Here is a 25904-nt window from a genome sequence, read left to right on the forward strand (position 1 = left end):
ACATTATTGTAGGACACGAAGACCATATGTACTTGAAGAATAAGGAAAAAGAGAGAAGATGGACTAGAATGATGCTGTCTGGCAGCCTTAACAGTTCACAGGCAAGTTCTTCTCAAGTAAGCTGTTTCCGATACTCCATCCATGAGATCACCATATTGCACCAAGAGAGGTTTGCCAGAGGGAAAGTGAGGTCATGGAGGGACTGGATGAGGCCCACAGCTTGTCTGTGACTCAGCCTACTTTATGGGACTCAGATGGAATTAAAACTGCATTTTAAAAGCTGTATCTTCCACCTGGTTCCCATCACTGTTTTTGCTTAGCAGGAAAAGGACCTGTCAGTTTTTATCTGCAGGAGGTAAAAAGGGACAGCACATTTCAGGGAAAAGCAAATAAACACACTTGCCATGATGCCATGATGGTTTTAAGTTTATCAACACAGTAGGTGGGTCAGGAAGCCCTGCACCCATCCAAATAATTGCAACAGCAGCATGTCCTTCAGCCAGACCACATGGCATCACACAGCCAAGGAGAAGGTATGTTTTGAGCACATATTATGGAACAGAGATCAGACAGGAGCTTCTCCAACTATCTGACTAGGGCACTTATATGTTATGGGAACTTTTTTCTCTTGGCGTCAATTCACAATACCACTGTCCACTCCTGTTTCTTGATTAAAAAAAAATAGAAAACATACAATCAGAAATTATTTTTCAAGCAGCTGTGCTGAAAGAATATTTGAGGCATCAGAAAGAAGAATCAATGTGTCATTTTGATCACTTAAAAGCTTTTTTCATGGTTACTGAAAACACACTGAGAGCGAGGGGACAGGTCTCAGTGAGCCAGTGGGATCCACGAATGTTTCCTGATCAAGCCAGGGCAGTGCCTCCCCCACCAGTCCTTTTCTTACCAGCCAAAATCATGATGGGAACCAGGCTTTTAAAGTGCAGTCTTAATTCACTTTGACTATCACAAAGTAGGCTGAGTCACAGGCAAAAGCAGAAGTTTGGGGTGGACTCAGTATTCTTCCTATCCTGTTGTATGAAGGAACCTATTTATTTCATTTGATTCTCATGCTTCTCAGACTATGATCAGACACAAATGTACTGGTGCATTCTATCTGTTTGTTTTACAAAAGTGCATTAGAGTCTTTTGCTCCACATTTCACCACAGGCTCGGTGTTGTATATTCGTGCTTGGAGCTGAAATGTACAGACTTGCCATCTTAGATACATCACAGTTATTCTCTGACACTACGTATAAGTGTTGATGCCAAAATATCAGATTAAGTTACCAAAAACTTTAGCAAAAAAAACCCCAAAAAACAAAAAACCCAAAACCCTCTCTTTTCTAGCTGGAGTCACCCAGAGCATGATTTCTTAAAATGCTGGCAATGGCTAAAACTTATGTTTTAAAATAATTTTTAGTATCAGAGAAATTGTTGCCACAGAGAGTTAAGTATTTACCTCGGGTAGTAGAATAATGAATAATTCAGTTTCCTCTTCATGCCTTTCAATAGTTTTCTAGTTTTCTACCATGATCACATATTAACTTTTTTTTATCAGAAGCATGATTAATTTTAAATAAATGAATGAGAATTCTAAGGATTTCTTTTGAAAGCCAATATTAAATCTAAAATAAGTGTGGCTCATTGTATAAGTAAAGTCTACTCTGGCAAACCAAAGGTCAGAAAGTATTATTTTACAAGTTAATTTACAAAGAAGAAAGAAATGAACCGGAAAGTACATTTTTCAGAGAGAAAAGTAACACTTTAGACCCAAATTATTAAAAAATATAAAATGAAACAAGCCCTCGAAGTCTCCCCCAATCTTTGTCTAAGCCACACTATGTTGGAACAGGGCGGCCCGTGTACCCGAACGGAGTGGCCCCAAATACCCAAATACTCATACAACGGCACTGAGATACTGTATATTCATTGTATTCCATGAAAGTCCTTTTACGGATATTAAACATGCCTGTTAATTTTTTAGGTAACGTGCCAACCAACAGACTACTTTCTTCAGCTCTTGAGCTTGCTCCGCATTCCTTACCTGTGTATTTTTAACTAGAAGAGGCATGGTTCAATGCTGGTAGCATGTCCCCTTTTCTCAAATAAATGTGGTCTTCACTATCAACGTGCATTCTGTGTGGTTTCTGTTTCCCATTCATTTCCTGGATACCTTCTTGAGTTATCTGATAATTACCTGATCAAGTAACAATGGCTGCCACTTCAGTTAAAACTGACACAATTCATCTGGCCCATATATCTAGGCCCTCGGCTTCTTTTTTTGAGCTGCACAAGGGACTTTTCAGAGCTGTGTGGATACTGTAACTCAAAGGAAACCAGCGCTCCCAGGACAAGACCCGCTACATCGAGGATCGTGATAAGTAAAGCATTTTGTTCAAGTCAGTTCAAGGCAAGCTAACACTAAGATAAATGAGTCGTTGTAGTTTTAATAGGAAACTGAAATTTGGGGTGAGGATAACGTGTGGCAAATGAGGCATGACTTCCACAAAATTCAAAATATCCCAGACATTTATGAACATCTCGTGTGTGAACAAATAATAATGCTCATACAGTCTAGCCTACGTTTCTTATAAGGATCTCAGCAGGTCTGCGAAGGCTTCCCATGCGAGTTCCAAGGCCGATAAGCAGCCAGCTACATCAAGATGCCCTGATTTTTGGCACAAGGAGAAAGCACCTCCCCAGCCTGTTCCACTTCAGAGTGAAGAAGACTAGGTCTGGGCACATGGACAAGCTTTCTTTAGTCTAAAGCCAAGAGCAGATTTTTGATCAAATTTCTGGGTTATTGTGGTAAAACATTAAACTTGCCTGTCTTCCGGGAATATCTGGGTAGTACAAGAGGTCACCGAGATAACACCTCCAGGAACCCTACCCCCAAACTGCCTATGTCACCCCAAGTCATTCTTCTCTTACTGACAAAAACCAAAAGATAAGAAGGCAGCCTAGAACATTAATTTGTCCTGTAGATAAAAATGTTACCTTACGGCCAAGTTTTCTCCTTGAGCTTTATCATTTCCCTATTAAACTGTATCATTCATCATGCCCTAAAAGCAATGTAAGTGTCTAAGGAAATCAGAAACAGTAAGGAATGAGGGAAGGACTTAGTACCTGGAGGTGGTTACTCATCCTGGTGGGGAGGGTGTGGGAGGGGGATCTTTCCAGCCTGTTTTCCACCAGGAATTACACATGCACATATACCTACACAAACACATTGCAAACGTTAAAATATCAACCTACTATGTGCAGCGTGCCAAGCACAGGGCTAGAGTAATGAACAAGACAGTCAATGCCCCTGCTCCCTTGGAGCTTAATTTGGATGAGGAAGGCAGGTGATAAACCAGTAAAGAAAAAAACCAAATACAAAAGATGATGTGGTAAGTGTGCTGTGATAAGTGTTATGAAGAAAGCCAACGCTGTGATGTGACAGACAGTGTGGGAACAGGGAAGGCAACATCAGACGAGGAGTTGACTTGTGAACTGAGACTTAAAATGACAAGGCATAAGCCCTGGGAAGGTTAAGATGGGGAGAGTTCTATACAGAGGGAACTCAGGTTCAAAGGCCCTCTCTAATACAATATTAGGGTAGTGGGATACATCATGCCAAAGTTTCTTTAAAATTAAAGATTGTATTGGGGGTGAGGGTATAGCTCAAGTGGTAGAGCACATGCTTAGGATGCACAAGTTTCTGGGTTCAATCCCTGGTACCTCCTCTAAAAGTAAATAAATAAACCTAATTATCTCCCCCTCCCAAAAAAGGTTTTTAAAAAATAAAATATTGTATTAACTATATTGCTGATAATTTGTCAAGAAAAATGCAAGCTAGATGATGCCTGGCAATCAACCACAGAGAAATGTCAAATCAAATTTTACAATCATCGCCACTTTTCTTCCATTATCTGTGCCACCCACCTACTTAATTTTATTGAAATGTATTTATATGATCACATACATAACCGTTTGAAATCCTTTCTTGAATGCAGTTGTGTTTAAAGGTAGCAAATTAAACCACAGGTTTGAGGGGAATCAAGGAAAACCAAATACTCTTCAATTTGGCCAAAATCAGTTAATTTCTTAGAAACTTACAATGGAACAAATCAAGAGAAAGTCACCACACTTCCTCAGGTTGGCCCATCAGCTTCATGAGACTTCCTTTCAAACCTCAAGACAATTAATTCATAGTTTTTAACTGTAAGTTTGAGATAAAAAGTAGATTTACTAGTAAACAGAAGATTTATTGTTTCTCTTGGGAAGGTATCTCCTTGTACATGGCAACTAAATATTCCACACGCGGTTTCCTAGCTAATGTATTTGCACATCGGGGATTTCTGACGGCACTACTAGGAGCTAAGACTGCCACTCCTCACCTCCTAATGCTTCTTTCCTCCTAGATGGAGTCAGGAGCCTTAGCAAGGCCACATAGTGTCAATTTTCTAAATGAAGTAGAATTATTTTAAGTGGAATTATACTTACGGAAACTTTTCAGGGATGTTCCCTTTTAGTTTATTGTAGACTGCATCTAATTTGATTTTTAAGGGCCTTTCAAATATATATACATATTCAACTTTTTATTTTAGAATACCGTTAGAAGCACAGAAAACTTGCAAATGTAGAACAGAGTCCCCATAGACCCCATACCCAGTTTCTCCTACTGTTAACATCTTACATTAATTATTCCTACATATTTTGGGTGACAAAAACCTTGATTTCATGTGCACACACACACTTGAAGAATTTTCAACCCAATTTGGTATTTCTTGTATGGTTTAGTATGAAAATTATAATCTTTCAAGATCTTAATGTCTGATTTTTTTTAAATGTTAGAATAATAGTGATTTATTCAATTAAGTAATTCTTCTCCAGACATTTTTAGAGTCAAAGCAATTTTTCTTCATCAAAAGGTCACTACCAAATAACTATCTAATTAGCAAAAACACATTTTTTCTCAGTTTCAAAAGTAATTAGAAATTACAACCGTGAAGGGTGCTGATTGGGTTTTCACAGAAGCATGAAGTGCCTGAGCCCTTTTGTTTGTTTCACTCCTCTGCTGATGAAGGGTACCTTCATTAACCCTTTGTATTCTGCATGACACTGCCAATGCTGCATTTCTGTAGGTGGTAGAGGAGCAGGAATAAGACAGACTCAGGTGAGCTCTGAGGTTGTCTTAAGCGTGAGGTATTCTACAGATGGGCAGAGTTTCAATATAGGAAATTAGGAACCCCATTCTCCAGTCTGGGAGAAGAAAGTGAAGGTGGGGTGGGGAGAATGGTGCTCCAGAGGCCTCATGGGAAAGCCTGCTGCAGTGACAGCAAGTTAGAGTGACCATGTACATGCCAGTGAGCCTGTGACAGCCCAGACTGGAGAGTGCCGGGGACAGGGCACTCTGTGGGGATCACACAGTCTTTACTCTGCACAGATGATGTCTACTCACCCCAAAATGGCAGCGCATTTGCAACATCCTGGTGGTTCCTGAATTTGGAGAGACTGCCACTGCTGACAACGAGCCTGGGATGGACTTCAAAAATGATCAAGGACAGTCCAAATGCCTGAGGGAGTCTGGTCAAGTGGGATTCACTATTGTGTGCTTAGCATGAAGCCTTGCATAGAGGAGCCAGTGAATATTTGTTGGGTAGATGAAAAATGGAAGAGTTTACTCACCCCATTAAGGATGGCAGAGACTTGGGGTTATATGCAGTTGTTAGAGCTCAGAAATCAAGGGCTTTCCAATAAGGCAACCACAAGACTGCATTTGCATTCAGAGCATTGGCTGATTCGAAGTTGCATCTTAATGTCCAGACTCCTGCTTAGCAAGCCACTGTACTGGAAAGCGTGAAGACATTTTCAAAAGAAAAAGGCTCCTTCACATCCCAAGCCCCAAGAGGCAGGAGGAGGGAATATCAGGGCAGAAGAGCCCCTACTACAAATGAATTCTGGAACTGGTAACCGTGGTGTTCTCTGGGAAAAGAAACCGGGAGGCTGGAGGACTGCAGTTGGTAGACAAACTTTTTTTTCACCCACTTTCGTACCCTTAAAAATTTTGTACTTCATGCATTACAGGTTCAAAAAATAAAATATGTTATTATTTTTAAATGAACTCTGTATTAAGTCATATATCTGGAACAAGACTACTATGAAATAATCAGAGACATGTCTACAACAAGAGACAGGACAGAAGTGAGGGGTCCAAAGATATACTGTGGACTTAGGTCCCAGTCCTCTACCCTCTGGCCACAGGCTACCTGAGCAGGTACCTGGACAGGTGCATCAGTGGATGATGAGGCTGGGTGAGTAGCGATGACCCACACCTCCAACAGCAGGTCGGGTAAGATCATCTCTCAACACCTGGACCCTCATTTCCATAGAGCTCTGCACACCTGGTGATCTGACTCCACATCCTAACCTCTCAGCACCTGAAACTCTTTCTCCTTGCTCCTCACAGACTGTCGTCAGCAGAAGTTCCTACTTTTAGGACTCCTGGCTCTGACTGAAATCTGGCTCTCCCCTGAGGACACCACATCCTCTACAGCTTCATTGCTCATCACTGCACTCCCTAACTTTCCCCACCCTCCTCCCTGCCCACCACGCTTCTCCCTCCAGGTCTGAAGTTCATGCCATCAGACTACACCACTGACTCAACTACTTTCTTGTAGGTGTTTACAGACTCCTGGATGTATCCTTCCACATTGCTTGAAGATTTCAGCACCTAGTATCCTGCCATTCTCTCCAGTACCACTCCTGTCATAATCCTTGATGATTTCAATATTGATACAGATGATCTTTCCAAAACCCTCAGTGACCTGACACCTCCCCCCCTTCAATGATCTTATCTTCCACCATTCTATAGCAATTAATACTCCCGGAGTCACTTTAGGACCTTGCAGTGACAAATTTTGCAAACCCTCCACAATCTCAATTTCAAGCATTACACTTGCCAGCAACCACCAATCATCTTATCAACTCAGTTCCAGTAAAACTGAGCTGTTCAAAATGGTAACCACTAGGAAACTGGGTAGTCACATGTGAAAGAGTGAAATTGGATCCCTATCTTACACTACTCACAAAAATTAACTTGGAATGGATTAAAGACTTCTGTGTAAGACCTGAAACCAACAGCTCCTAGAAGAAAACAGGGAAAAACCCCTTGACTTTGGTCTTGGCAATGATTTTTTGGATAGGACACTAAAAGCATAAGGAATAAAATAAAAAATAAACAAATGGGACTGTATCAAACTAAAAAGCTTCTGCATAGCAGCAGAAACAACCAACAAAATGAAAAGGCAATCTACAGAATAGGATAAACCACGTATCTGATAAGAGGTTAGTATTCAAAATACACAGGGAACTCATACAACTCAACAGCAAAAACAAAACAAAACAAAAAAACAAATAATCCAATTTAAAAATATGCAAAGGACCTGAACAGTTTTTCAATTGAAGTACAGTTGATTTATCATATTATGTTAGGTGTACAGCAAAGTGATTCAAGTGTATACACACACACACACACACACACACACACACACATATATATTTAAATAAAAATAATATATACTAGTGTGTATCTGTTAATCCCAAACTGCTAATTTATCCCTCCCCACCCTTTCCCCTTTGGTAACTATAAGTTTGCTTCCTATGTCTGTGAGTCTGTTTCTGTTTTGTAAATAAATTCATTTGTATCATTTTTTAGATTCCACATATAAGTGATATCATGTGGTATTTGTCTTTCCCTGCCTGACTTGCTTCACTTCGTATGATAATCTCCAGGTCCACCCATGTTGCTGAAAATGGTAATATTTCTTTCTTCTTTACCATATCTCAACAACCCTCCACCAAGTCCTAATTTCCCTCCTTAGCCAGCTCATATTACACCACCTTCCCCGTCTGTCTTTTCAGTGTATTCACTTGGGCAAAGTCAATCTCATTACATTCAGCCTTCTGTGGCTCCTCAGGTATCCAGAAACCAACTTTCATCAGTGCTTCCTTGGCCAAGTTTTATAGCCACAAATTCTCCTCTTGCTGGAAGCCCACGTGGCTTGACAGCCAGCACATAACAGAATGAGTGAGCGTTGTAAAGGGAAGACCAATAGCCAAAAAACCGCATCAGGGTCCTACACCCACATCTGCCTCAGCCTAGCTGTGTGACCAGAGGAAGTCACTGAAACCCTTTGGGGCTCAATATGCAGAGTATGAGATTTTCAGCCTTTCTAACTCCAACGTGCTATGATTTGATGAAGACAATGGGAGTCGGTATGAACTTGGGGCTGTGAGTAAATGTTTTCTGACACTGTCTCTGCTTGGATCAAAAGCAGCAGCTTGCATGCCGGTAGTTGGTTCTGGCAGTGATCCTCGGGGGCAGGAGTGAGAGGCTGGGGTTGAACAGAGAAGGAGGGGAAAGCTGCCCCAGGTGACTCATGCTCAGTCTCACTGGTACCCTTGAGAACCCTGATGATATTCATCTCAGAACTGTCACTGTGGGGAACATCTGGGGGAAACATTTATCCCCTGGCTCCCAGTGAGTGAGGGTGGCCCCACAGGCTGGATGAACTCCTGGCACGTGGGTTACGCACGTGTGAGTCTCTCAGTGTTAGAGAACATGTGGGCTCAGGACAAGGCACGGTGGATGCCATGTGTGAAGATGACCAAAGCCTGCTTTAAAGTGGTCACTAGAGCAGCAGCTGGAGCGAGATGTGGGCTACGAGGATCCGCCGTGATGCAGAGGCATCTGTGACAATTGTCTTAATAAGTGCGGTTTCTAAATGAAAGCCTAGAGTCAAAGGATGCATTTATGGCTTTGCTTTTAACTACAGATCACTCACTGTCCTTTGAACCCATCTCCTCATCTGAACATGGAGACTAACACCGCTCACATTCTGGGAAAGGCTTACAATCGAAGTGTCACAATTCAATGGTTTTAAGAACTTCAGTAATACTTACAGACAGAAACTGACTATTGGGCCATCTGCTCCTGCCTGTCCCAGGCTGCCTGGGTGCAGATCCAGGCTCTGCACGCTGAGATGCCACACTGGAGTCTACGGCTTTCCCTGCCACCCGACGCCCACCCACCCTCAACTGCAGGGTTATGTGTAGGCCTCTGCCTCGTTTCCAAATGCACATTCCAACAGCCTGCCCAGCCCTTATGAACCTCCTCTTTTAGGAGATTCTGGGCTCTGTTCATGTAGCACGACTGAACGGGGTCCTGCTTCAACCTAAACACAGATCCAACATTTGTCCAACATATTGCCCAGAGATGTCTGCTGTGGTGTCCTCCCCAACTAGTGCCGAAGGCAAAAGCTCAGACAGTGATGATAGTAAGAATGGTAGCTGCCATGATTAAACCCCTACCTTAGCCCAGGCCAGCATCAGGTGCTTTATATGAACTGTATTATTTAATTCTCACAACAGTCCTGTGACTAAGCTTTATCCCCATTTTGCAGACAAGAATACTGATGCTCAGAAAAGTAATTTACCCAAAGTCACCCAATTGCTAAGTGGCAGGATGGGATGTGAACTCAGGTTTGTCTGATTACACAGCCCCTCTGTCTGCTACACTGTCTCTCCAAGATGGGTCTCAAACTTGCCATGTCTTCCAGCCCAAATCAGACTCTTCACCAACCTTCTGGAGCCGGTCCTATACTCAACTCAGCCCCCTATTCCTGGCTTGGCCCAGACTGGGCTTCCTGCCCTTTCCCTGTTCCCAACACGCCAAGAAGTTGATTTTCCAGGGAGTTCTATATTGACTGAAACTGGAATCTTTTTTTGGCGTATTATACTGCTCTATCGGGCATTTGACTTGGGCAGCCTTTTGAAGTTAAAATGTAGTCTCAGTTTTGGTGTGTTCCTTTGCATTGGGAGAAAATCGAGGTCCTTTACTAAGTTCCTATGATGAGCAATGTATGCTCAAGGCCCAGAGAGTAAAGGAGACAAAGCAAGAGCAGAACGTGCTTCAGGGAACAGACTGAATTCGAGTTGAGATAACAGCACGGAACCTGAAAAGCAAAGCACTGTCCTGAAAGACCAACATTTTAAATCATTTTTCTTTTCCAAACTACATTTCTTCTTACTCAGCACACGGGATATAAGAAAGAGCCACTGACCGTTAACATACTCTTTGTATTCTATACATTTTTCAAGCTCTTGAACACTTAAGGAAACCAACGCTGGCTGACTGGCTGGGTGTCTCCCAGGAAGAGACTGCTTACGTCTGCTCCTTTCTGAATCCTCAGACTTTGAGTCTCATTATCACAACCCATCACTTCTTTCTCATTTACAATTCTCAGCAGGATCCCTGGTTGATGGTTACACAGACTATGCACGAATCCACAGGAACTCGGTTTCTGCTCTCAGTGTAACAAGTGATCTTGCTGAAGCTCCAAAATCAATCCGAGCTTCAAGACTTGAGAAAAGATTAATAACAAAGGGACGGCCATATCTAAGAGCAAAGTAAATAAATTCCTGCAGAGAAAATAAATGCCATTGGGTTTTAGTCAGACATAGCGATAAGACTGATTAATGCCACAGGAATATGAGCTGACAAATAAAGCAGTGGGATGTGATCATGAAGGCTTCAGAGCTTCACAGCAACAAGCCAGCAAAGATGCCTAAACATTTTTTTTTAATTATGTTTGGAAGAAAGTAAAAGTACCCAGATCAGGAATTCAATTTACCTCTCAACTTTCTAAACACTGTATAAATAACTGTACTATTGAACAAAGCATGGTGTACGATTTAATACAAGGAAGTGTACATGAAAATAAGACGTGCATTCCCACTTTTCAGAACAGCTTGTTCTCAAGTACAAAAGACACTTGAGTACTCAGCCAGCCATGTGATACTATGAATGTAGTAGCTGGAATGGAAAGCAAAAGATCTACATTTTCAAACCATTTCTGTTACTGGTCACGTACGCTTTTCCAACAAATCACCTCCCTTGTGATTATATCCCTATTTACAGAAAGGTGATAATTATTTCTCCTCTGCTCCAGAGAATTAGAAGATAATGTGGCAGTACAGCAAAGGGAACATTTTAAAGACTTTAAGAAGCAATAGCACCTTGGTGGGGGATGTCGATAAGGGGGGGAGGCCATGCATGTGTGGGGGCAGGGAGGATGTGGGAAATCTCTGTATTTTTCTCTTCATCCTGCTGTGAACGTAAACTGCTCTCAAAAAATAAAATCTTTAAAAAATTTTTTCTTTTTTGGAGAAGACTACTTCTATTTTATGGAGAAATACTTTTCCGAATAGCGAACTTGTCCCAAAAAAGACAGTGTAATCTTAAAATAGAAAAAGATCACTGAAAATGGAACCACACTGAGCTACCACCGCTTCACACACACTAGGACGGTGATAATTCAGAAAATGGAAAATGGATACAGAGGCCTTGAGAGTATCTTCAACCTATGTAAGTACTAATGATTAAAATTTCAAAGAATATGTTCTACAATGTGGGCATTTAATAATATGCTGATTCAGGGTCCCATAACCCTATTTGTTGTATGTTGCAACAATATTTCTTCTGGCACCAGGAGGGAAGTGTTATCACATCATAGCAAACGAGTTAAATATTTGGGGTTTTCTTTAGAGCAGTTGGAGAAGACTTCCTTTCCCCCTTTTACCTCCATCATGTTGCACTCTGCTTTTATAAAATAATAATAGGTATGATCTTGGTTCTCGCCCAAGTGTGTTTCTACACGCTACGGCCCACTGGAGGTATGGACTTCCAGTAATCAGACTGCCTTCTTTCTTTCTTTCTTTTTTTTTTTTTTTGAACATTCCAACTCCTGATTTACGAACCTAAATGAACCACATCTTTCAGTGGAATCGATGGGAGGTAACACCCTTATTTCAATAATGCTGTCAATGCTCAAAATTGTTTTTGGAAATGCCTTCAAAGCCAGTTTATGAGCCTCCTAAGCAAAATGACCTCACCATTCATGTCTCCAAACAAGGAGGTTAACAGACACAGCTTTTGCCTCGAAGAAACCTACAGTCTACTATGTGTTATTCCCAGCTTCACCTGATCATTAAGGGAGAAAATTTTCAATTAAAAATCCCTGGGGAACTCCCATGAGTTATGAATTATTGCAAAGCCACAATCTAGAGCAACACTGTCCAATACAAGTATAATCTGAGCCACATATGTAATTTAAAAATTTCTAGTGGCCACATTTTAAAAACGTAAAAAGAAACAGTTAAAATTAACTTGAATAACATATTTTATTCAACCCAATATGTTAAAAAGTATCAGTTCAACCTGTAATCAATATAGAAATTACTGAGATTATTTTACATTCTTTTTTCATACTAAGCCTTTGAAACTCAGTATTTCGCACTTACAGTACATCTTAATTCAAATTATCCACATTTTGGATATTCAATAGCCATCTGTGGTGAGTGGCCACCTACTGGACAGCCCAGATCTAGATCTTTTTCTCCCCAAATAATGAAGGCTAGTGTGCTATTCAGTATTGGGTTGACTAACGGTTCTTCTTGGCATTTTCTTAACTCCTTTAACTTGTGAGTACATGACCATGGTATAAGAAAGCTATTTATGACATTGGGCAGAGTTTGGTGTTATAACAAAAAAATTCTATAATAAGGTCAATTTGATATATGCCAGAAAACATGAAAATTGAAACAGCACTAGTAAAGAAAGGTCTAGAAGCTCTTTCATCCACCAACAATTTGGCCTCGGTTGGCCTCTGAGATGCCACCGTAGCTTGGAGAGGCTGCTTGTGGCCTTCTCAAAACTAGGAAAAGCTGGAGACAGCTTGGAAGAGGAGGGTTATGCCTTTTCCCAGGAAAAACAGAATCTGTGATCTAAGCTGCCTGATCATTCATAACCCAAACATCCTGAGAACAAAGGAATAGTGTGGGGGCAAGGACGTGAGGAGAGCAGGAAGCTGGAGGGGCTGGAAAAGCTAAGACAGGAATTTAGGGCTTAGAACCAGCAGGGGAGAAAGAAAAGGAAATTGAAGACTCAGAAAGTGCCCCTGAAGACACTTCATTCCATTATGCTGGGAGACCAAGGCGGCCAGGACTCCCTGTATTCTTAGCAAGAGCGGAGACTCCATCCACGGCCCAGACCTTCGCACAGAGGTTCCTCATGTCTGTTGTGTGGGACAGAGGCTCATCCTTCAGGGGGAGCCGCACTAACCACCATCAAGATTTCTACCTGAGGTACGCAGTGTCGCAGAGCCTCATGTGAGGTTCTCTAACAGCTGAGCAAAATCCTGGGCCACTTGGCCAAGGGCTGGACTGCTTGCCCCACCTCCCACAGGCACTTTGGAGGAACCACAGCTCCTACCCCAAGCTCTAGGTAAGGATCCATGAGCAATTTTTTGCGAATGAATGGAGTTGCTCTCCTTTAAAGAATTTTAAACTCTTCCATCAAAGGATCAAGGGTGGAAACTTGAAACTTTGAACATTAAAAAAAAAAAAATCCATGAAATTAATCGTGTTCTGTTTCATAATTTGCCTCATTTCTTTTACAATCAAAATGTTTCAAATTATTAACTAGTTAAGTTACGTAATTTTCCTTCTATATATTCAAGCAAAATTAACATCCTAGGAGGACACATCTGTGGTTTTGTATGGCCCTCTGAACACCCACGGGAAGGCCAGACTGGCCAAGCCACCACTCCCAGAATACGCTTCTGCTTCCCTCCTCCGGCCGGTCCGCTCATGCACTCTCCATGCCCAGAACGCCCTGCCCTCTCTTTCCATTCACCTACAGATACCTTACCCATTGCTCAGGTGCAGTTTAATTTACAACCCATCACCTCAGTGAGGCCTCCCTTGCTGACCCTGATCCAGAGGCTCTCTCCTCCAGCCTGCATCATTCCATTCCGCCCTCTCTAACTTTAACCTGCGGACTGTTGGTACGTGGGTGTGTTGCTGTACCTAAATGCAGGCCCAGTCCTCCACCGGCAAACACATCCCGGTCCTGTGCTGGGCACTGCGCTGGACCAGTGGCTCCACAGCCCCTTTGTCCTCCTGCTGACCCTTCCCTGCCCTCAGTAACATTTCTCCTTCACTGAGTGATTTTCAGCCTGGAGGTCAGGGAATAAACACAAGTCCTTCGAGAGCCCCAGACATGGGAAATGGCTTCTCCAAACCAGACACTTGCTTGGCCTCTGCCTCCCCTCCAAGGGAGCGTGATACTTAGGCCTCACATCTTTAGCTTTGCACTCTCCTCAGGACCAGTGCATTGTCCTAAATAAAACTGAGTCATGCTTATTAACTAATTCTTGTTGTCAAGAAAATGATGACTCACCTGGTCAGGTGGCCTCACTTGGTGACAGCCTGATGACCACACCCCACCATAGACACCAATCACACCACTCCCTTCAGGGACTCACAACGTGAGCTGCATAGACTGCACACAGGGCATTTTGGGAATGAGATTTTCAATGGACCCCACCATTCAGCCTGCTCTACTATCTCTGGACTTGAGAAGGACCTTCTAACACTAAACAAGACACCAAAGTGGGATTCTATAGTAGTACCTCAGAGCCAGCATTCTCAGTCCAAATACAGTATTCCCTTCTCCCCTTACCCCCACTTCTTTTACACTTTTGACTAATGTGTGTTTCTCAGAGTACATTACCAGATCACAGGCTGTTTTGAAGACAGATAAAACTCTGGGGTTATTTGCTAGTCTCCACAGCAGTGGATGTCACTTTTAATGTGTGTGAAGATTTTTGAAGCAAGTTTTATTTTTTAAAACTCTGCACAAATAAGAAAGTACTTTGGGATGGAAATGATAACAACAACAACAAAATCACTGTACTGGGAACAGTCATCCTGGGAGAGGTGGATCTGATGCGGCCCTTACTGTGAAAGAGAAACAGGAACAAGATCCTGGAGATTACCGCTGGTTAAGAGTGAAAACCGCCAGAAAGGAATCAACCTGTGGTGCCAATAACCTCTGAAATATTTTCTCATTAAGAAAACATGAAAAAAGAGCCCCTGCTAGTTTAAGAATTGTTCTGTAAGAAAGGAACAAGCCTGGAAGGCAGACTTCTGTATACAACGTTCTGTTGATGCTTTGTACTGAAATGCCAAAGTCAGCAAGAGAAACGATGGGGACTTTTTCAAATGTATTTTTATTGTTTTTAGGCCTGGCAGGGGGAAAAGCAAAGGGTGAGCAGCCTGTTTGAGGCCAAGCACAGAAGAGCTGTCTCCCGCGAAGAGCTCTGGCCCCGGTTCCCAGGCCCTCCTTGGAAAAGCAAGTCTCCTTAAACTCCTGGGAAAGGAGGAGACGCGGCCTTTTCTCCGCTAAGAGGGGGCCTCGGATCAAGTCGGAAAACCACAGCAATCACTGTCTAAACCCAGAGTGGAGAGGAATCTGGGACAGAACGCCGGCAAATGCAGCCCTGGAACTCTCCATTTGGGGAGCAAATGCCTTGTTTCAAATGCAGTCTGCACACAGGCACAGCAAGCGGTCCACTGCCTCGAGGAGAACCCCACACGTGGAGAATAAAAGGGGAAGAATGAGACTGTTTGGGTTCTTTAGTAGCTAAAATTTAGCCACTCTCATTTTTTTGTTTTCTTAAAAAAAAAAAAACAACAAAAAAAACAAACCTACCACAGAGTAAATCTCCATTACTCCTCTCTGGAAGGCATGAGTATAAACGACACACAGCTTTTGTTTGTCAACTCAAAATACTGGTCCCTCTTCGAAACCTACATTTTTATCTCCCATCTATAATGAATGACATTGATTTTTTTAAAATCCCAGACCAGAACCACCTGAAACACAATCCACTTTCTGCTGGTTCAGAAACTAGTAACTCCTAGGCCACCCAGTCCCTTCTCTCCTCCTCCCGCTGCCCACGTGCGTTGGCATCTGTAACCTGGGGAGACCTGGCTTCATTTCAGCCCCTTCCTCTGCTGTGACTGTGGCTCCAATGAGTTCTGCGAGACATGTATGGTCTAAGAAATAGATCCGTTTTAAATGTGACCTTTAAAATGGAGAGCAAAACAAGAGGAGAAAGTAAACCCAAGCACATTGGAGAGCTTGCAATTTAGTCAATAAATGTGCTCAGTTCAACACATAGTTTCCATTAATCATAAACTCAGGGAGAGGCCGCCTCTCATAGCATGAGGACAAAGATTATTTCATGTTTCTCACTAAATATAAGCGTGATACGAAGAAGACAGTTTAGGTCAGGGTTTTCTATACACTAATGGATTCAACAGCTATTTGTTTGGAGGTACCCAGTATTTTCATGCTTATAAAGAAGAGCAGTGCTAAGTGAAGTAAAGTGAGAAAACTGGAACAAATGAATCACCACTCTATAATCAGCCAGATCTTGGGCCTGTTTCCTTGGGTTTTAATCATATTATTATAACACATTATTAAATTCTGCTTTCAGGCAATGAAATTGTCAATAAACACGGAAAAAGTCTCCAGAGGAAGAACTGCAAATTCCGTTTCCCCTTACAGTCAGCCTCTCTCCTAAATGTAAGTGAAATGGTTATTCTGAAAAGAGTTAATACAAATATATAATGGCTGCATAAAGATGCTGAGATGGATCTCTGTTTTCCTTTCAAGGTTTTAGAATCAGTTTTCTGAGTTCTAATTCACGATCTAGTTGCTTCAGAGCTGGCCCTAATTTTAGCCCATTTTATTCAGGGTCAGACTTCTGTGACAATTCCTGGAGTTTAGCAACTATAAAGCTCTGCCGTGGCGATAAGATCCCAGGTTAAAATGGTATCTTCCTGAGGGGGGAGGGTATAGCTCAGTGGTAGAGCGCGTGCCTAGCATGCACAAGGTCCTGGGTTCAATCCCCTGTATCTCCATTAAAAATAAATAAATAAAAACCTAATTACCTCCTCCCCTGCGCCCCCTGCAAAAAAAGTTAAAAATAAATAAATAAAATGATATCTTCCTAATAGCTGCTAATTAACCAATATCCTACTAAAACAACACAGATACAGAATAAGATGAATAATATCATGTTGTGATGAGTTAGAACAAGACGAAAACTCATGCGAGAAACCAAGACTCTGGCAACCTGTAATGCCAGAGGGAACCTTCGAGAAATTTCCATAAGCTGGAGAAGCTGGGCTGAAGGAACAAGGGCTGGTCTCCCCTGTTTGCCTCATGATGGGGAGCCACCTGCCTACCTGAAAAGAGGCAGGAAGGCAGCCCAGGAGGGGACAGTGTTAATTTTTGACATAACCAGAGGATTACTACCTTCTCGATTTTTCTGTCTGCACTTAGAGATCACAACTCCCAGAAAACAATGGGCAGGAGAAGACAGGGTCTGGCAGTGGGGCACACTACCCTGGCAGTGCCCCTGAAATAAAGCCCTGAAGGTATGGAGACAGGAAGAGTCTGGAAGTCGTGCCAAAGAACCAGACAGCCCAAAGAGAAGAAAATGTCAAGTGGTCAGTCAGGTTCACTAGAGTGCAGGAGACTCAGTGCCTGTAAAGGCGCTGGGAACTGAGAGAGTCGTGTGCATCAACCTGACCTCAAGCTACAGATGTGAGAAGGAATCAAGAAGGGAACAGTGGCCAGAGACCAAGAGACAGCCAGGCACTCTGGGTGGACAGATCCTCCACTGTTCACACGCAGAGGAAGCATACACAGCTGGTAAAGATTTACTATGAAAATGAAGATTTTAGAAAAGTTCTGTTTAGAAAGATTCAGGAAAAGCATAGATTCTATGAACAGAAGTGTAGAAAGCCAAAAAGGAGAGATTAGGGGAAACGGGCTGAGACAAAAGGAAGAGACGCGATGTAACAGCACAGCTGATTAGGCTTAAGAGGTGTTGACCTCAAGGTGATCTGGGTTTGAATTCTGGCTCTTCCATCTGCTAGACGTGTGGCTCTTACTCCATTTGGCTGTATAACAGAATGCCATGGACTGAGTGGCTTACGAACAACAGAAATTTGTTTCTCACAGTTCTGGAGGCAGGGAAGTACCTGATCAAGGCATCAGCATGGTCACCTTCTGGTGAGAGCCCTCTCCTGGTTCACAGCCAACCCCTTCTCACTCTGTCCGCACATGGGGGAAGGGGCTGGAGATCTCTCCGGTGCCTCTGTTACACAAGCACGAATCCCACTCATGAGGGGTCCTCCCTCATGACCTCATCCTCTCCCAAAGGCCTCACCTTCCATCATCACCACATATGAATTTTGGGTGAATACAAACATTCAGACCATAGCAGCGGCCTTGGGCAAATCACTTGACCTCTTTAACTTTTGGTTTCTTCATTTGTAAAATAGGGATAAAGAAGCCTATTTCCCAAGGCTACTTGGAGCTTTAATGACTAAAACATGACCAATAATGGGAAAAGTAGAGGAAAAGCACCAAAACAGCCTGGGCATGCAGTAAATATTTACTAAACAGTAGTCATTATCAGTACTAACAAGCTTAGATGAAAAAGAACTGACTGAGGCAAAGAAAGGGTTGCAAAGATACTAAAAACAATCAGTAATAATCTACAGTGGAGATATTAAAAACCAGAATTAAAACTGAAAAATATCTAACTGGTAGTACAGAGGAGCTCCAGAAGGCCGAGAAACAGGACAAAAAACTGAAACTGGTGAAAGAAAAGCTGAGTCAGTAATTCAATCTACTAATTAAAGATATTTTTGAGAAATAAATCAAGCAGAACAAAAGCAGTAAGCTAAAATATGAACAAGAAAAACTTCCTGGAGTGAAAAATAATCTCAGTACACAGATCAAAGGGCTTCATTGTATTTCAGGCAAAATTAATTTTAAAAATATTTTCAAGACCCACCCCCTTAGACAGAATTCAGCAAAAAATTTAAACTATGCCGATAATTTTTTTAAGCCTCCTAAAAAGGTCTCAGAGACCAGCTTACCGGAGGGATCTTTCCAGAGCATAGAAAAGATGGAAAAACCATTCAAACTATTTTATGATGTGGATATAACCAATACAACAAAACCCAACAGAGAAACTCTACTCCACATTCACTTTTAAATTGATGCAAAAATTCTAAATAAAACCCTAGCAAGCTGAATTCAGCAGTATAATAAAAAATACATACACACTAAAAGTTGCAGTTAGTCCAACAAAGCAAAGATGGTCTGAGACTAACGTATCTATTTATACATCAGAGGATTAGAATATAAGACAACCCTATTATAGGTAATCCAAATTTTCTTAATGAGAAGCTCTCGATACTATTTTTGCTGACTTGGATAAATAATATATTATGGATATTCATGAAATAGTCAACTATTTAAAATACAGCTATGTATATACATTTGAAATCATATAATAAAAGAGATACCCATCTCTTAAAATACTGGGTTTTTTTCCCACTCCCACATATCATGAAAAAATTTTATCCCATCTCTTCCCATGCATGCTTGACATCAATTTCTGTTGTCACAGGAGCCTTTCTGGGATATTTAACACTTTCCCAGAGCTACCACTTCACTTCTGTCTGAGTACTTTTCAGTCTCTGTATCAATCCATATGTACCTTCATTTCAGGAAATAATTTATCCTTGAATTGTGTAACTGTGATTTCTACAACAAAGGCTTGTTTTACAAACTTACAACTTTCAATTCTTGAAACTTTGAGGTCATTTCCCAGGAATAATCACTAAATCGGTATTAAACGTCCTGGCCTCCTTTTTAATTGATTCTTTCTAGTGACTTCTACAAGCATTCAATACCAGCCCTGATCAAGGTGCTTTACCAGGCTGTTCAAAACAAAATAAATTGAGAAAGACTCTCAGAATATGAGAGAACTTATGTATAAGATGTTCTCTCTTTTCTGAAGGGTAAATTTTTGGGGGAAAAACACATGTTACACTCAACCTTTTTCAGAGTAGGACATACTTAGAAAATTATAGTACATGTATGGCACTGAAGCATCTGAACGCTGCTGCTCAGGGCGGACGCTGCCCCGGGCCCTCCCAGGCTTCTTAATAGATCAGTGCTGCAGCATACCTTGGGGAATGCTAAGTGCTCAGAGAGCACTCTTTCTGAAAATGCAGCTGCCCTGCATTGAAGTGATGTCCACTCATATCTGCTCAGTTACTGAGCACTTGTTTTCAAGCATAGTCCCAGAATACTTTGATATCTGAGGGAAGAAAGGGAAGGCCCATAATTCTTCTTCCTTAGACACATTTTTCCAGCCATTATTATCATGTCTCCACTCTTGCAGTTAGCATTTATTTTAATAAGGAACTGCTAAATGTTCCAATTTGTCTTCATTCTGTTTATCGAATACCATGTCCTAGGCTTTGCCAAGAGATGATTTTCCTATTGACAGACTTACCTGTGGAGAAGATGAACACCGTGTTGTTCCAAAGCCCGTGGCTTTTTAAGGCTGCAGTGACATTTCCCACCGCTTCGTCCATAAGGGACACCATTCCTGCATAGTAATGCCTATTCTTATCTTGGATAAAGTCGTAGGGCTTCAGGTATTCCTCGGGGACCTGAAGGGGCTCGTGGACAGACTGGAGAGCAAGGTAGAGAAAGAGAGGCTGGAAAGAGAGTTTGTGCAAATCAGTTAAGAAGGCTTGGAAGCATTAAATATAAATATATACAAGCGTGAAATATATATCCAAGTTTATCAGTTAGTAAAAGCAATATTCAGTCAGCCCACAGATTAGGTTGAAAATATTTGTAAATCATTTGTCCGATAAGGGACTCGTATCCAGAGTACATAAAAAGCTCTTATGACTCAATAATAAAACACGATTACCCCAACAACAAAATGGGCAAAGAATCTGAATAGACATTTTCCCAAAGAAGATACACAAATGACCAACAAACACTTGAAAAGATGCTCTCCATCATTAGTCACTAGGGAAATGCAAAGAAAAATCACACTGAGCTGCCACTTCACACCCACTAGGATGGTGATAATTCAAAAAATGGAAACTAAAATGTGTTGGTGAGGATGTGGAGAAACTGAAACCCTCATTTACTGCTGATGGGAATGTGAAGTGGTGCAGCCAGTCTGAAAAACCACTGGGCAGTTTCTGAAAATGTTAAACGTAGTTATAATGAGAGGCAGCATTTCTGTTCCTAGAGAAATGAAAGCACATATCCACACAAAAGCCCGTACACCAATGTTCACAGTGGCATTGTTCCTAGTAGCCAAGAAGTAGAAGCAACCAAATTGTCTACCAACTGATGAATGGGTAAACAAAATGTGGTGTATTTCCAGCAATATACAGCAATAAAAGGAATATGACCCAGCCATAAAAAGAAATGAAGCACCGACACGTGCCACAACACAGATGAACCTTGAAAATATTGTTAAGTGAAAGAAACCAATTGCAAAGGATCACATTTTCTATGAGTCCATTTATATGAAATCTCCAGAATAGGCAAATCTATGGAGACAGAAAGTAGATTAGTGGCTGCCCGGAGCTGTAGGGAGTTGTGGGAGAAAGGGACAGCTAACAGGTAGAGGCTTGTTTTGGGGGGGGTGAAAATGTTTTAAAGTTAGATTGTGGTGATGGTTGCACAACTCTGTGAATTTACTATTGAATTGTACACTTTAAATGGGTGAATTTTATGAAAACAAAAGGTTGAGTTCTAAGATGGCCTAGAAGGCTCGGATCCAAAAAAATAATATTACCAATAATTCTGTCTCATATAATTCTCAAAAAAAACCCCACCTTTTAATACCCATTTTACAGGTAAGTTAATTGAGGCTTAGAAAGATTATATGACTTGCACAAGCTCATATTTATTGCAGAGCAATTTCATAGTGGAAACCCCCCATTCTGGTGTGGATATGCACCAATAGAGGCTTTAGTTTTCTGCGTCAGCTGAAAAATAAGTTCCCACCTTTTAGGAAAGGGTTAGGGAGTTTTTTTACACTTTTATGAGAAAATAAGTGAACACCATGCCTTGTTAGTCTTTGATCTAAAACTAAACATAAGGTCAATTTAATTCCTAGAAACTAAGGCGTGTGATACACTGATTCTATTGTACTTCCTACACTAGTTCACAGAAATTAACATTAGTGATATTCTGGGTTAGCCTCTTCCTTTTAATGAGTCTTTCTGAAGGCACTCTCTTCATTGTGCTCCTATAGAATTCTTTCATGAGTTGACAAGCCCTCAAAGAGATGACAACTGGTACAACTCAACAGTCAAAATATAATTCTGTTGAAGTATTTGAGGCATTAAAAAAAATTTTTTAATGGAGGTACTGGGGATGGAACCCAGGACCTCAGGACCTCGTGCATGCTAAGCACGTGCCTACCACTACACCCACGCCACTGTGGTTGGCTTTGATCAAGAGATGATCTTAAGATTTTCATTTTATTTTATTTTACTGCCTTAATGAAGGTACTGGGGATTGAACCCAGGACCTCGTACATGCCAAGCACGTGCTCTACCACTGAGCTATGCTCCCCCAACCCCTATTTGAGGCATTTAAATCTCATAAATGAATGGGGAAAAGTTACAGTGTAGACTAGGAGGCAGGATCATATTTCCTTCTTCATTACTGTTGATAAATTGTTTTAAATTATATATTATATATTCCTGCAATTCTGGGACCATCGTTAATGGGTCTTATAAATGCACCTACCACTGAGCTATACTACCTTTTGTTATTCTATTTTTGACTTCCAAATTAAGACAATTCTTTCCATGTTGTGGCAGGGAAAATTAAGTGTCTACCACTAGAAATTCACATTTGCTTTAAGAAGCTTCTACTAGACTAGGTGTGTGAAAAAAAACATTGACTTTCATTCTGTAAAGTCTTGAGGGGGACTATTTTTAATCAAAAGACGTTTTGTGAATGTGCTACCTTCCACAGTGCAGTGTTAGTACTAAGGGAATTATCCGGTAAAAAAAAGAGAAAAGACATGCCTTCCCAGCACATGTGCAATGGTTATTAGCAATGTCTCCCTGATTCCAGCACAAGCTAAGTTTCTGTTGCAAAACAGCTCCATATGCTTTTTTTCCCCTCAAGTGCTCTTTAAAATAGACACATTTAAAAGTCAGCTTGTGGATACTTTGTGTATTTCTTTAATGATTTCTATCTTAGAGCAAGTTGCCTATGTTACAGTCTATACATAGCACAGAGAAGTAAGCCTAGAATTAGATTCAACGTTGGAATAAAATTATGAAAATCCTGGAACTGGTGTCCTGCATCATTTTATTGAGAATTAACAATGGATACATCTGCATTTGTTGTCTTAAACTTCTGGGGGCTAGTACTCCCTATTGACTATTCTATTCATTTACATCTATGCTTCAAACTTGACTTTGAGGCTGCTGGAAATGCTGGATACTGCTTCAGAACATTTCAGTCACTGTAGGGAGATGACCACCTCTCACCTGGCAATTTCCAGAATGCGACCTATGCGCAGCACCATTACAATCACACAAGTTTGGAGGCTTCTGGGCTCTTAGGGCCTCCAGTTTTCTCAGTTGCTGGGCTTTCCTCACTCTACCAGTTAAGACAGCCTGTCCACAAAGAATGATTTCACCCCAGGTACTTCCTCTTGCCTTCTTCATGTTATGGGCACTGTGAAAGAATATTCTCTTGCTCCTTAATAGGAACTAATTTTTATTGTAGGCATATTACAGTTATTGCATGATTAAGGTAGTGTTATACAGTGAACCTGTAAAGGACAGCTGGCTTCTGTTTGTCCCCCTGTGTTGGAGGGGAACCAATAGTGACTGGACATCAGAATTGCTGGTGGGGGAGGGGGAGGAGGGGTAATTAAATACCGGTGACAGGGTCCCCTCCCAGACCAATAAATCACAATATTTGAAACTGGTATTTCTTACAAGCTTTCCAGATGATCCTAATATACTGTCAGGGTTGGAACCATCAAGCTGAATCATACACTGGGGCTCATAATGCCTGGTCTTGGATATGAATTGTGAACTAGGGAGGCTTATTAAGTGCATTGAGCTCTGGAGTTAAATGGCATGATTTTAAATTCTGACTCTGTGAGCCTGAACAAGTCACCTCACTTCTATAAGCCAGTTTGCTTATCTGTAAATTGATGCCCACCTCGGGCCTCAAAGGGTAGGAGAAGGACCATAGTTCCTTTAAGATCTTATCTCATTCTTTGGATTTTCAACTGTATGTATGATATGCCAAGCATACAGAAGAAAACTGAGAATTTACACCATTTACCAAGCAATGCACTTTCCAACTATCTGAATATTGGTTTAGATCTAGATTTTAAAATCTGCATATGTCTACATATTTGAAAGAATGTTCCAATTTCTTCCATGTTCCACAGCAAACATGGCCACTCCAAGAGGTCAGCATGTAAAAGTGATAAAAAGCCGAAAGTGGGGCGAAGTTGAGGACAGATACCAGGAGAGACACTCAATACTGAGTCAGAGAAGGCAAAGACAGAGCCAGGAAGAAACCACATCAAAAAGGGAGCCAGCAGCTAGGTACCAAGTCTGAGCAGATATATAAACCAGAATCCAAACCGTGATCTGAACTGAGGACCTTCATTAACTGTCAAAGAGGCAAAGTGCAGGAAATTGGAAAAACCGAGTAACACTGCACATTCTGTAATTTGCTGTGTTAGGGTCCTACTGAAGGTCTAGTTTCGAGGGTATGTTAATACAGTTCTTAACAAAGCCATATTTTGAGCCCGACGTCTGACAACACAAATATCTAACCCATTTTCAAAGGCATTTGTAAGCTAAATCCAGAGAATTCAGCTTACACTTTAGCACATAAGGTTAACTCTAGGTTAACAAAAAATGTTAAAGGTATTCAGACTCTTTTCTATTTTTACCTATAGATTAAGTCAAAAGATTTCAGCACATGACATATACAAATGGCTTCAGTATCAGAATATCATGTTTATAGATTAGAAGACTCAATGTTGGCAAGATGTCCATTGTCCCCAAGTTGGTCTACAAATCCAATGAAGTCCAAATCCAAGCAGGTACTTTTTTTTTTTGGTAGAAACTAGCCACCTGAGTCTAAGATAAACATGGGAATGCAGAATATCTAGAATAGTCAAAATAATCTTGAGGAGGGTTGGGGAATACAAAGTTAGAAAACCTTCCTTGAGCCTGAAGTTTATTGATACCTTAACAGAAAGTTTGCTATAATTATAGCTCATCTTGTACATAAGCCCATTACTTTAAAAAAAAAGTCAATGTACTAATTACCTACAGCACAGGCACATAATACACTAAAATAATAAAACTACATTTGTACTAAAACACTATATTCACAGTGTTCCTCAAGGTGTGATCTGGGGACCACCTGCAGTAGAAACATCCTTGAGGAGTTTCTTTAAAATACTGACATATGGATTTTCCCCAGACTTAATGACCCAGACTTTTAGAGGTAGGCTCCAGGAATTTCTATTTCTAACAAGTTTCCCAGGCTAATATTGGTATACTCTAAAATTTGAAAGCCACTCCCTTAGAATTTATTAGATTTTTTCCTTAAGGACAGTGGCCTTTTCCTATATTCATCTGAAGAGATGCTATCTTGACATGATTTTTATATCTATAAAGAAGCAAGACTTACCTTCTCTGGTGGATGGTTAGTTATGAGGGCTGCAGCCCTTTCAGTAAATACGTTTGTTGAATACATATTTTTGTATCCAGTTGCAACCTCTTCACCATCTCGAAAATCAAGAGCACATCGTGTAACATTCAGAGCATTGATTAACGTACAGCGCTCATGGGAATAGTAATCTTCACTACCTAGGAGATATCCTACAATGAGAATGGGAGAGGAAGGTAGTCAGCATGGCATAAAACTTGTTATACAAATGAATGCTTCAGCATTTAATTGCCTAATGCAACTGATTACCCATGACAAGGCTAATCAAATGACAAGGCTAATCAGAGCACTACTCCTTAATATCTCTATATGTGCTAGCAGAAGACATTAAAATGCTATTGTAAAAAAATTCAAATCCATCCCTCAG

The 25904-nt window shown here is 41.1% G+C and overlaps 1 protein-coding gene across 1 annotated transcript in view; it reads right to left on the bottom strand.

The window, feature by feature from the left end:
- ARSB (arylsulfatase B) overlaps positions 1–25904 on the bottom strand; it is a 141677-nt gene that overhangs the window by 94704 nt on the left and 21069 nt on the right. Inside the window, exons 3-4 of the mRNA XM_031447069.2 lie at positions 25499–25689; positions 20286–20493 (exon numbers count right to left, since the gene is read on the bottom strand). Of these exons, the coding sequence (XP_031302929.2) occupies positions 20286–20493; positions 25499–25689 (399 nt within the window). The remainder of the gene's footprint in view (positions 1–20285; positions 20494–25498; positions 25690–25904) is intronic.

Source organism: Camelus dromedarius, chromosome 3, assembly GCF_036321535.1.
Source record: "Camelus dromedarius isolate mCamDro1 chromosome 3, mCamDro1.pat, whole genome shotgun sequence".
Classification (NCBI taxonomy): domain Eukaryota; kingdom Metazoa; phylum Chordata; class Mammalia; order Artiodactyla; family Camelidae; genus Camelus; species Camelus dromedarius.